This window comes from Phlebotomus argentipes, unplaced genomic scaffold (assembly GCF_947086385.1).
Source record: "Phlebotomus argentipes unplaced genomic scaffold, Phlebotomus argentipes genome assembly scaffold_4, whole genome shotgun sequence".
Taxonomy (NCBI): domain Eukaryota; kingdom Metazoa; phylum Arthropoda; class Insecta; order Diptera; family Psychodidae; genus Phlebotomus; species Phlebotomus argentipes.
The window spans coordinates 6,047,377-6,060,359 of NW_026776174.1; the positions used below are offsets into that span (position 1 = coordinate 6,047,377).

Consider the following 12,983-nt stretch of genomic DNA (forward strand, 5'->3'; position numbering starts at 1 on the left):
CAAAGAAAGTCTTATGTCATGACTTCGTCGAGTTCTGCATCGGATTCTGACTCTTCTGACCACTCGGAAGGCGTTTCCACAGCCGCTGAAGTGACGCCCGGAGTTGTGTTTTCCGCAGAACTCGACCCAGCACCCGAGGCTTCTGCGGCTGGCTGGGAAGGCTCCGCGTCCGGGGTCTGGTTGTCCATTTGTGCTCGCCTCTGCGGGTGTTCTCGGCCGAACTTCAGGATTTGCTTGTTCAGCAGAATTTTCTTTATGAAGCGATGCGTGCTCTCCACTTGACGCACACAATTCAGACACACAGTCTTTGGCAGCTGGTCATTCGGCTTAATCTGGAAGGACAAAGAGACCATCCTGAGTCACTGGGTGGTGAAAAGAGTCGGGAAACTCACGTTTATGTTGAGGAAATTGTTTATTTTTGCTACAAGGCAGAGTTTCAGTCCTACGTCTCCGTAGAGGAGAATCACAACTCTGCTCACTTCTGAGCACAGCCGGCAAATGTATCCACTCACGCGCGCTTCCTGCATGTGCCCCATTCCTATTTTAATGCCCTAAGAGCAGATTCTGGCCACAATAATTGAGAAAACCTCGAAATTCTGCTGTTCTTTCACGTGAATTTTTTTCTCCCATTCGTCAAACTGTCAATAAAGTATACAATAGCAAAATGCCTCGGAAATGTCTATTGGATTGTCTGCAGACTTCGATGAATAATCCGGATTCACTTGTGGTTCTTGCTGCTGAATTTAAGAAATCCATAAATATCGGAAAATGCTACACGACAATTAATAGATAGTCAAGCATGAAACCGTGAAATCCGTGAAAATGTTGATAAAAATGCGTGAAATAAGAACTCATGCCGATCCATTAATGATCCCATTTTCTGCAGACGAAATTTTACTGGGCAGATGTTTTGTTGACACTCCAGCCGAAGAAAAAGAACGTGAAAACTCCCCGATTTCTCAAGGAAAATCCCATTCAATCACCCCCAAAGTGTCCAGGAAAGGTAATTTAGTGTCCCATCATTGCTTTCCCACCTCACTCACAATCCTCTGTAATTTATTTTTCTCAAAAACCACAAAATAACTGATTCTCTCCGGTCTTTTTCTGTTCTCTTTCGGTTCTCTTCCCCTCTATATTGTACATAATAATTTTGTAAATAAGCCGAAAAGTGTGTAAAACATTGATAAAATAAGCAAATATTGCATTTATATGGTAATTAGAGTATCGTGACGTTGAGTAATCCGCTCTTTGAAGTAGTCTGTGTCGCGAGATGTTGAAAAAACTCTGCTGCTTTGTCTTTCTTGGCTCCTTTGCATATCTCATTCGGTAAAAGGGCAGTTTTTTGCTGTAGCCGATCGATCACCTGAACGATATCTTTGATTTTCACAGATACCATTTCCTGGGGAGGAAGTGTCGCTGCAAGAGGAACTTGAGTGGAAGACTTGTGATCGTCACCGGAGCAAGTTCAGGAATTGGACGTGCGTTAGCAGAAGAATTGGCCAGGAAAGGTAGGAAAGATTCTTTAAAACAGCTTCAGGATTTACTAAGATATCTTCTTTCAGGTGCCAATTTGATCCTCGCGTGTCGAGACGTAAAGAAAGCTGAAATTGTGCGTGAGAAAATCTCTGTGACGACTGGAAATTCCAACATTCGTGTTTCTGAGCTCGATTTGGCGTCATTGGAGTCTGTAGAGCGCTTCTCGCAGGACATTCTTAATACTGTGGAGTCTATTTATGCCCTGGTAAACAACGCAGGAATCTTCTACTCATCACCGAGGAATACAGAAGACGGATTTGAGGAGACTTTTCAAGTGAATTACTTGAGTGTCTTCCTCCTTACGCTCTTACTTCTGCCCGCGATCCGGCGACACTGCGATCCAGCACGCATTGTGAACGTAGGATCTGAGGGTCACCTCCACGCCTGGCCATTCCCACAGCCGGAATACCACAGAGTCTTCGACGATTCGCGGGAAGATCGTTTCCGCGCGTATTTCTACAGCAAATTCTGCTTGACGCTCTTCAGCTGGAGACTAGCCAGTCTCAGTGAGAATTCCAACATCTCCGTGCACTGCGTGGACCCTGGAAGCGCGGAAACCTCCATTTTCCGCAACTTCCCGCCTCTCGTGAACAAACTCTCCAAGTGGGTGCAGAAGCCAGTGAGGATTTTCGTGGTGAAGACACCTCACGAAGGCGCTCAGAGCGTTTTACACGCCATTCTGTCACCTGAAAAGCCTCCATTCTACATCAGGAACCTCAAGGAGGAGGAAGAGATCCACTGCCGATTGTCTGACCCTCTCTTGGGCATCACATTATGGCGGATGAGCAGGAAGATGTGCGGACACCGTCTGCCTTCGGCAAGTTAGTGCCCAAGATCTGGTGTGACTCCGCCAAAGGGCTTCAGAAGATCTTACTTGACTTCCACTTCGTGTCCATCGTGAAAGCCTCCGAAATCTCGCGATGCTGCATAAATGTGAGTGCCATTGAGGATCTGGAGGGACGCGAGAGTGCTATTCTGGGCAGTGGAGATCGCCAAGAAGTGTGGATTGATTTGGGCAGTGCGAAAACCCCCATCGACTGTTACATTGAGATCTTCCTCAGAGAAATGTTGACTGGAGAGCGAAGTCGATGCTCCATTACAACTAAATCCGGCCAGAGTCTTTCCTTCACCATTAAACTCATCCGCATAGATTTTAAAGGATATCTTTTTGAGCTTCCAGCGCGGGAAATGGTCAATCTGGCCCAGAAATACCGGGAAAATGGCGTGGAGATGTTCAAAAAATACCCAATATTCGCGCAAGATTACTTCAATCGAGCTGCGAAGTGTGTCCTATCGCTAGGACCTCTTCAATCTGAGAGTCAAGAGCCGCCGCTGGAAGATGTTTCGCCTGAAGAGCTCCAGAAACTGCTGGAAAGTGTCTATAACAACATCTCTGCGTGTTTGCTGAAGCAGGAGAGATTCGAAGAGGTGCTGTATCTTATGGAGTTCACTAAGAGGGAGGATGACGTGCCCGAGAAGGCGATCTACAGGAAAGCTCTCGCTCACAATGGTCTCAGACAGCATGCAGAAGCGAAAACGGAACTGGAGAGACTTAATTACAAGGAGAACAAGGAAATCTTGGCTCTGTGGAATAAGAATCAAGCCGAGTGGCAAGTGGAGGAGAACAAGTATGCTCAGATGGTGCAGAAAATGTTTGCAAAGTAGTGTTTTCGGGTTAGAAATAAAGAGATTGAAATTTAATTTGCTGATATCCCGCTTTTTTCCACTGGAAGTCCGCATTTTGCCTACATTGCGGCTGTGAATTTGAATAATCAACGAATGAAACTCCGCAAAAGGAGAGAAATCAAGAGTTTTCAGCGAAAAATCGCAATATGTTCAGCTTATTCGTGTGCGATGAGAAGCGTAAGAACTAATGGGCAAATTAGAGCGAAGCAATAGGCAGAAATCAATTAATTGGCAGTGGAGAAAATGGGAATTTCTACCTTTCCCATCAGAATTCCTCAGAGGTGCTGATCAATCACTGCAGAAAGCCTCCAAATTCACAATCTCTCATTCAAATCGGATGAAATTAGAATAGAATTTCACGTACGATGTCAGCGAATTGACAAACAGCCAGAGCCAAATTCACTTAGAGATCTTTGTGACAATTTATCTCTCTCACAAATCCAAAATCCTGCTGGCCGAATTGCCAAAAGAATCTCTAAGACGTGATAATTTGCATTTTCTGTCCGCCGATGATTAGGTGACGATGGAAAACGAGAAAAGGTGGACCGTTTGGCTGAACGGGAATCCATTGGGCGCGCAGAGAGAAGATCATTTTTCTCCGGGATTAGTGGACTCGTATTAACCCAATTCGAGACTCGACCGCCACTTTAGCACGAATCTATTTAGCATAAATTATACTGCGAACCTCATAAGCCTCCGCAGCGGCCACTAAATGCTATCTAAAGTGCTTTGATGACACTCAATAAAGGGACATCACAGTTTCTCGAAGATGCACAGAGAAGATAGCGATTTTGCGTGTGGCAGATAAAATGTGCGTTGTAAAATTGACATGGCGAAGTATTGCAGAATCAATCAAGCAGTATAGAAATTCAATTTTCATTTTCATTCAGCGACGACGTGAGAGTGCGACCCTTCTCACGTTATCACTCTTACAAAGTCGCAGCAATTAATTTAATCATCTCAGATCAACAGATAAAAAAATCAATCCCCGACTGAAGACTGGAAGAAATTCTCACCTCTTCTGCGCCACGCAAATCAGTCCCCATCCGCGTGAACACGTCTCTTTCCCATGTGGAAAAGTGTGTGAGTCTCTCTGACTAATCTGTACAGATTGAGGCGAAACACGCAAAAACGTGTGCAATTTTCCCTCTTCTGCCCAGACACAGTCTTACCATTTCTTTTGCTGTGACTCTCTGGCATTTGCCATCTTTATCACTGAGGATTTTCACTGCCATTGTCTCCGACTTCGCAATAGCAGAAGCTGATCACGATGGCGCGTGCACTTTCCCGCCAAAACCTCTTGACCAACTTGTGGGATGCAAACGCATATTCATTTCTCGCTCTCTTCCAGGCTGCGCTAATGAAAAACTTGAAGGCAAGACAAACGGGTTGGTAATTAGGCATGTTCTGCATTTGCACTCGGAGGCCTACAGAGGCTCATTCCAGGTTAATATCTCAGGAAGGGAATCATAGAGAGGATTTCTGGATCTGGACTATTGAGGGGTTTCTTAGTTACACCATCGACATGTTAAACTGTAGGATGGATTGTTGATGTTCCCCTTGTAACTAACTTCTAAATGTTAAAAGAATCTTGAAATTTCTCATGAATTGATCAGTTCTTTTATAGCTTCTGGCTGAAGAAATCTTAAAGGCCACACCCATGCAAACGCTCCGCCCACAAATGTGTGTTCTTTGTGGATTATTATCTGAAATTGTCCCCTTTCTTCTCTAAATTCACTATAAATCATTTTCTACTGATTAGGAATGCTATTTTTCACACTCCGAAAGGTCACTTCGAGAACTCTCAACACACTGAAGTTCGTGAGAGCTTTCATGTTGTCCCGAATGCCTGAGAAACCCCTGATTTTTGCATGTTCTGCGGCAATTGGCGCGCAATGACCACCTCTTTAGCTGTGTAATTGATGATGTTTCCCGAAGCAGTATTGAGCAAATTTATCTTTCCACTGGAACATTAAAATAAACCAAACATTCTCTCTCGGCACAAGCATGGAATTTCACGTGAGATATTGGAGCCAAGATTGCGACTATGCAACATTATGCAGATGTAATTTTGTGGACACAAAGTCAACTCATTAGTTTTTCGCGAAAAAAAACCTTCGCAACTCTGCGTGTAATTCAACATGTGCGAGAGGCCCATTGAAGTTACACACAGTCTGCCACTGATCAAATAGAGAATCTGCAATTGTGATGATGAGAATGAGCCTCAGAAAAAGCTCAGCGCTGCAGTTATTATTTATTTGAGAACATTGAGTGTTGCTTCAGCGTTGCGCTGTTCTTCTTTTGCGCGCCGAGAAGACTTAAATAGAAAGTCTGTGTGTTGGCAAAACAAATCAATGCATTTGTGAGCACGTCAAATGGCCACATAATTCATTCATCATTGCCCGTGGAAGTGTTTTCCATGCGAATATCTTGGCAACGGCAAACTCTCTGGATGACCCTCGAGGCGAGATTCGGATGCGAAATTCCGCGCGTAGGATCATCTTAAATCTCAAATCCGCTTATAAGGGCATTCTGCTGCATCGTCTGCCAGCTAATTGATTATCTAGCCTTTTGAAGATGATGAAGTTTCTATTATTTCATTTCTCTCAGCGTCATACAATGTTGGGTGGAATTTCTTGATATCCCGTGGAAACTTCACTGATGCGAAATGTGTGTGTACAATTCAAATCTCTCCCAACTTATTTTCCCACTCAAATCATTCATTGAGCACCTGTTATTGATGGCCTTCTTCCCATGGTAGACGATAGAGAGGAGAAAAGACCAATTTTCGGGAGTCAAATTGATTGTTGGGAAGCAAAAAGTCCCCAAGAAGGCGTGAAATTGCCTATATTTTCTCCTTTGATCATTCCAGTCTCCCATCGAGAGTTCTTTCTTGTGCTTTTTTCCACCATCATCCCATCTCAAATTGATGGACAAGCGAGCGCAGTGATTGAGGAAAATAGCTCAGAGTGATTTCAATTCCAATGATAGCAATATTGATTCAATGTCTTCGTCTTGGGCTTCATTTAGAGCCATCCTCCAGCCTCAGACGCAATTAAAAGTCACTCTATATTGCATTATAGTGTGTTTATTCTTGCCAATTGGCAGAATTGCGTCTTCCTTGTGGAGTAGATTAATTAAATTGTGGCATTTTATTGCATTCTTCCCGGCATTATTGATTGCAGATGGAGCAGGAAAGGCATTTAATGCGATTTCTATTGAAAAATATTTTCCATCACAATTCATAGTAGCTTTGAAAAAACAGTTTCCCACTGAAAATCATTATATGTGAAGCTTGTTAGGAATAAGTGGAGTTTTTTTTAGGAATCTTTTATGTGCTAAGAGAATAAATGGCAAAGTGTTATAAGTCTGGACCAGTAACGATCAACCCTTTCTTCAACTTCTTGAGAGAATATCGACCATCGCATTGTGGCCTAACTATCATTGAGATTGCAGTTTCCGGAGCGAAGGCCTGGAATTCAATGTCTAGCGAGAAAAAGGAGTCATTCAGGCGATTGGTGAGCTTTCTGAAGGAATTTTGCCACTGTCTTTTCTAAACTTTTCTAACTAAAAATCTCTCTTTTGAAAGGCAAAAAATGCCACACCGTACAAGAAGCGCAAGACATCTCAGAGTCTCCGCTTCAAATTGAATAAATTTGAAAAGTCCTCCGGAAGAGTGATGAAAAAGTCCAAAGGCATTGCAAGAAGGCGCAAACATGTTTCATGGGCAGAGCCAATTGCCTCAACATCTTCTGATCTTTCTTCCACCCCAAAACTGCGTTCGCCGAAGAAAGAACAAGTCGGAAAATTGGAAGATGTGATCGTTCAGCGAACAAGTGCAAAATCATACAAAATTTGTTACACACTAAATTTGGAGTGAAAATACACGACATTTCTGAAGGAATAAAAGTCTTCTTTTTCTGGTGTGTTTCAATGCGAGGATCGTGGGGCTCATTAAGCGGGTGAATGGATCTTAAATGCATCCCATGTGTGTCCAATCAAGGTGTTTCACGGGGAGATTTTTATGGCAAAATCGTCCACTTTGGCTTTCACCTCGTCTGGCTCTCAAGGGAGGAGTCACACAATCGTAAAATCCAATTGCACACTCAACCTTTATCACCTGAAGAGTCTGAGGAACATTTTCCTGTACCTCCATTCGTGATTGCTACTGAAATTGCAGGGGATTTTATTGTTCCTGCAGGAGACTCTGATGAACATTGTTGCAAAAATTTGTCCTACACCAAGTGATATATATTAACTTTGCTCTCATTCTCAGCCACTCACAGATTCCGTCGATGATCTTCTCGTCTGGTAATTTTCCATCGATTAGCTACGCTTCAATGGAATTTTTTGGCTTCACTGACTCTCATTGCTATTAAGTCAAATGTTGATTAATATTCTCACTCGGAAATGTTCTCGTTCCTTCATTCCCACCGTCCAATCGTGAGATATTTCCTGGCCGGTGACAAGTTCGGGGGCCAATGACACAGCAGCGCCAGTGAATTGCATGCATTTCGATCCTTGAATTGTGTGTAGAATCAATTCCAAGGCGATTTATTGATTCTACGCATTCTAAACTGGCCAAGATGCTTCTCTCGGCAGGAATTTCACCTGAAAAATCCCACCTGATGCCCAGAGTCGGTTTGTGATGTCAATTGCGAAATTTTCCCCATTCCTGCGCAACGTGAGGAAAGATAGAGTTGGTTTTGAATTCCTCACACATTCTCAGAGGGCAACTTTGACGATGACATTCCAAGATGCAGGAATCGACGCGAAGAGGCGAAGTGATCATTAATTTGGGTCTTTTCTCGCGCGTCTCCCATTGATTTAGTAATGAGGACTACAAGTGTGCCCGCGAGATGGGAACTGCTGGCAATTCTCAAATTCAATCGCGCGATCATCTAGCGATCAGGCATGACGCCATGTGAGCACACGACAAAATCACTCAAAGTGTATTAAATATTATTCCTCGCTGAGATTTTATCGCGGCAAAAAGTTGGACGAAGAAAAGAACACATAGAGGAGGAATGAGAAGAGGAACCAAATTAGAAGGAGCAAAAATCCACATATTAGAGATTTGAGGCTACAGATTAGAATTAACTGGTTTCCCATCCGCTCAAACATTGGAGCACACTCTTGTATGATCTCGAGTGGTTTAAATAAGGAAACGTGTTGAAAATTATTGCAAGAGAAGCATTTTATGTGGAAACTACACTTACAGCGCATATTTCAAGCTGAATTAATAAAAGTGGAAGATCATGAAGATCACTTTATGAGCGTTCCTTCCCTCCTTGTTTGCTCACTTCAATTCTTGACACCTCCAGCAATATCTGGCCTATCGTGCAATTTGTCCAACAGCTTGTTCTCCGTCCAATTCCATTAAGTTCACACTTTTGCCCAATTGAACAGACGCGCATCTTCGCCGAGTGTGCACCAGGAATTCATTATTGATGAATATGCTCAATGGTAAATCTATATCGCTTCGCCTCAATGCTCGATATTTATTACAGCCTCAACAGATTTGCATTTATTGCTTTATTTATCGGCCAATAGAAATGTTCTTGCATTGCGCATGCAAAGTTTGTCCTTAAGAATAATTCTACACTAATCAGGGAAAAACGGGAATATTTTAGAGCGTCTTTTTGTAGTTGTAAAAGCGTAGGGGAGTAAATCATAATGTTGGGAAATAATTGGTCAAAAATTCCGCAATGTTACGCAGAATATAAATTAAGCCTTGTCATGAAGAATTTTCTCCAAAGGCCTTGAATCCAATTTGAAATTTTCCACATCATGAGTATTTATTGTTATTTGTGGAATCTCAATCAAAAACTTAAAATTTGATTAACAAACACTTCTTTTATCGCCTTATAATTCGCCAATATCATTTGCAAAACAATTCCCAATCATCTTTTACTGTTTATCTAGCATATAAACATCTCAACTAAAAAAAACATCACCTGTTCTGAATATTCTGACTTACATAGTAAACCGTTTCGAATTTGGCATTAATATTCAATTATGGCCAACATTAGAATATTCTCCAAATGCCTGTGTCGCAAAAGAAGTTATGCAAGATCAACACCATTTCAGAATAGTCAATATCATCCGATAGCGCGCGATGAACTTGAATGCTCGTGCGCTAATTCGTATTATCGCGATCCTCCCCTGATGGCCCACCTTGAGCTCTGGCGAGAAGGTGCTTCCAGGTGAGGAAAAGCACTCCCCCCTCCTCTGTTTGGGGCGCGAGAGTGCGAGAGAAAATGCGAGATCGTGCGGAGAAGCAGCGCTCTTCCATCTCCTCAAATATCAGTCTGTGGCGCGCGCGGCGAGTCTTGTGTGAATCTTCATGTGTGTTTCTCCGCGAAGCACGTCTTGATATCAAAGGCAGGTTGCATTCGCCGTTGAACCAGCGGCCTTGATGGACACCATTAGAGGAGAGAGAGCGAGAATCAGGTGGCAAGAGAGTTCTTCCTCAGCAGTGCGTGATCTTCGTCAATCTTCAGGACTTCGCTCAGAAGATCTCTTGCGATCTTCGTGGAAAATTGTGTGCGAGTGTTTCGTGTAACCGACTGCTCTTCTTCGCTTAATTACATATGACACTAAATCCCACTGAAGTGCAATATGAAAAACCTTTTGTACCTCATCAGCCGCAGTGTGTGTGAAGAAATATAGAACGAGTCGTGTGAATTATAACAATTAAATTACTATATCAAGAGTACAGAGAGAGAGAGAGACATTTGCGCTGCAGGGCAGAAGAAGAGACTTTTTCCCTCTTGAGCTGATGGTGAAGCAAAAAAATTGCCGACGAGTTTATTTAGTCAGAGGGAACGATTCGGAGAAAAAAGAACAGAAAGTGCTCAGAAGTCAGCCAAAGTTCGTTTTTCTCCATTTGGTGTGCGCTCCCAAACAAGTGCTCATGTGACAGGCAATTTGGTAATTGTGGAGGCAAGAAGAGAGTGATGACACGTCTTGGGCAATAAACACTTGGAAAGCGTGTGATTGAACATTTCGCCGTGTGATCTTCCCGATGAGAAGTGAATATTGATTGCGATCGTTTGCTCATTGTTGGCTCCTGTGCCGTGTTACCCAGCCGTGATCTTCGCCACACCTTTACGAGGTGAGTTAATTGTTCTCCATCAATTCTGCTCTCATTTTCACGCAAACACGCTCGGAATTTCATTGGAAATACTATCAGGAATTGATGATCTTTGAAATCTCGCATTGAATCTGGCGATCTTGATGTGTTATCTTTAGCTTCTGCTTCTCTATAATGACAGTGTTTATTCTTGGATAAAATCCTTACAATTCCCCGAAGCTCTCACCGTGCGATTACTTCTATTAGTTCTTAAAGACTCTCAGCAGATTTGTCTCCATTTCTGACGGATTGGTGTTCGGTGGGAGCCTTTCTGCGGGATGACCATTCTTGTCCACGATGAACTTTGTGAAGTTCCACTTGATGAAGTTCACCCCGACGGTAGGCGTCTTCTTCTTCAGCCATTGCCACAGCGGATGAGCTGAGCTGCCGTTCACGTCGATCGGCGCAAAGAAATCGAAAGGACGATCGTCCTTCACCAGCTCCTTCATCTCCTCCACCATGTCCTGCTGGGTCCCGAACTGATCACAGGGAAAGGCGAGGATGCACAGCCCCTTCATTTTGTACTTCTTCACGAGATCCGTGAACTCTTTGAAGTGTCTCTCAGCGTGAATGCACTTTGTGGCCACATTCACGATCACCACAACTTTTTCGCGATATTTGGCCAAACTCACGAGCTTCCCCTCGATATTGTATGCAGAAAAATCATAGAGACTTTCCGCCTTTGATGCGTCGCCAAGCTCGGTATTCCTCATGTTCTCTTCCGCTGTCAGCTGTGCCTTCAGGTCTGTACAAGGGACAAGGTGAGACTGAAGACTCGTCACTTGAACGCCTATTGAGTAATTAAACAATCGTCAACTGGGAATTAATTAGCACGAAATACATTTTAATGAGTCTCCCTTGCAAAACACGTCTGTTCCGCGTAATTTCCATATAGCACTATGTTCAATATTCTAGTAAATACTGTCCACTTTACCCATGACAATCAGCATTACAAATTGAACACATATTTGGCATTAAATATACAATTTACAGCATCAATTATTCTAAAAGCATTCCCAAATTCCACCCTTTGAATCAGTACAATTCGCAAAAACAGTCTCTGATTGACCTGAAGGTCTCAAGTATAATTGGCAGTCACATTTTCCTCCTTCTCTCACCTTATTTGCATGCGGATTGCAGAACAGTTGTACAGGTGATGACAAAAATCGTACTGAACGGCAATCAAGTGAAATTATTTCCTCCTTGGATGAATCCCAATCAGGGCGGAAAGCCATTGAGGATTGCAGGTGTTTCTGCGGCAGCTCAAGCTCCTAAATTGCCGATCATGGCCAGTATTGCTAATCTATTGCAGTCTGATGAGGTGCCATGACGAGAAAACGGAGGGAAGAGATGCGATTTGAAGAGTTTCTTGGAAAAATTGAAATATTCCAATATTGAAGATTTCAGAATCATTCTTTTCTACTTCTTCTTTGCTGAAATGTTAAAGTGCGTCGAAATTTCACTGCAACGCTTGAGCCTAAGAAGGGAATTCCTCAGTGATTTTTCCTATAAAACGTGTGAGTTTGATCTACAATATAATTAATCTTGGACATTGCGCGGTGGTTAAACATGGGTGGAAGATAGCACTGTCCAAGAGACGCGCACACATCCCAGGGAGGAGTGTGTAATCTCAATGGGCAGTGCAAGAGATTTCCTCCCAGCAACTCGCGCTGGTCCATGGGATGCTGCAACACACCGCACACTTCCCATTTGCCCATCGCGAGGATCACTCGGCGGCCGCAAGATTTATTGCAATTGTATTTATAGAAAATCTCTCCCATTCCTCCACCCCAGCTTCTGCGACAATCAGCTCGCGATCTTCCTTGTGGGAAGAAATCTTATCGTGTGACCTGTCTCGCTGAGCAAATGCCTCAAAATTCCCACCTCGAGATGGGCACGGAGATTTCAAATTTGTGGGTTGACGCCGCTGTCCGATGATCACCAATTTATTTTCACATCCAAACATGTTTCCTTTTACATCTCTCTCACCGTTACTGCTCTGCCACGCTCGAAAGCTGGCTCAGGATCTTCGTGTTTAGGTGATATTAGTCATCAAAATCCACATCAAGGGGCAGAGCATTAGATTTATGAGTGACACAGGTTTAGCGCTTCAGGATAGCATTCCTCTGCGTTCACGGACTTGTTTAGAAGACCTTGTAGTGTTAGATAAACGGTTCTTTATGCATACAACATCATCATTTCCCACTATGACAAACCCCCTTGTTTCCAAATCAATTGCGGAAGAGACTTGTAAAAGAAGTTCAGCGACATTTTCACCTTTCCATCTCTGTTTCCTTCCATTATTCATTAAATTTCATTGTATATTTGTGACAAATTTCCACCACAATTTCTCCTTTAGCGAAAGAGCTTTCAAAAATCTCCGATAAAATACAATAATTCACCAATTTTCACCTTCTCAACATAAATCCGCAGTCGAGTTGACTTTCAATTAAATCTCCCGAGACAATCTTCTCGCATAGTCGATCAGTGATTGGAAAAAAGTGAAAATAGCCATTTATCGTGTGAAATTGATAGTGCAAAAACACTGATTTTTTCCCTCCTCAACATTATGCTCTACATGCTGTGGAAAAATACGAAGGTATCCGAGTTTTGCCCGTTGGGAGAT

General features: G+C 43.0%; 4 protein-coding genes across 4 annotated transcripts; 2 read left to right on the forward strand and 2 right to left on the reverse strand.

Annotated features, from left to right (window-relative positions):
* Positions 1-11: 11 nt before the first annotated feature.
* On the reverse strand, positions 12-780 carry LOC132257419 (uncharacterized). The gene is made up of 2 exons (XM_059754306.1): positions 393-780; positions 12-332 (listed from the first exon to the last, which is right to left on the reverse strand). The coding sequence occupies exons 1-2, from the start codon at positions 534-536 to the stop codon at positions 12-14; spliced, it is 465 nt and encodes a 154-aa protein (XP_059610289.1). The 5' UTR covers positions 537-780.
* Positions 781-981: 201 nt separating this feature from the next.
* Positions 982-2,471, forward strand: LOC132257418 (retinol dehydrogenase 12-like). The gene is made up of 4 exons (XM_059754304.1): positions 982-1,003; positions 1,221-1,326; positions 1,390-1,508; positions 1,563-2,471. Exons 2-4 carry the CDS (start codon positions 1,271-1,273, stop codon positions 2,360-2,362), a joined length of 975 nt encoding a protein of 324 aa, XP_059610287.1. The 5' UTR covers positions 982-1,003; positions 1,221-1,270; the 3' UTR covers positions 2,363-2,471.
* Positions 2,472-2,724: 253 nt separating this feature from the next.
* Positions 2,725-3,201, forward strand: LOC132258026 (uncharacterized). Its single transcript, XM_059755120.1, has one exon. The coding sequence runs from the start codon at positions 2,725-2,727 to the stop codon at positions 3,199-3,201; it is 477 nt and encodes a 158-aa protein (XP_059611103.1).
* Positions 3,202-10,463: 7,262 nt separating this feature from the next.
* On the reverse strand, positions 10,464-11,115 carry LOC132257739 (uncharacterized). Its single transcript, XM_059754768.1, has one exon. The coding sequence runs from the start codon at positions 11,068-11,070 to the stop codon at positions 10,561-10,563; it is 510 nt and encodes a 169-aa protein (XP_059610751.1). The 5' UTR covers positions 11,071-11,115; the 3' UTR covers positions 10,464-10,560.
* Between the last annotated feature and the right edge of the window lie 1,868 nt (positions 11,116-12,983).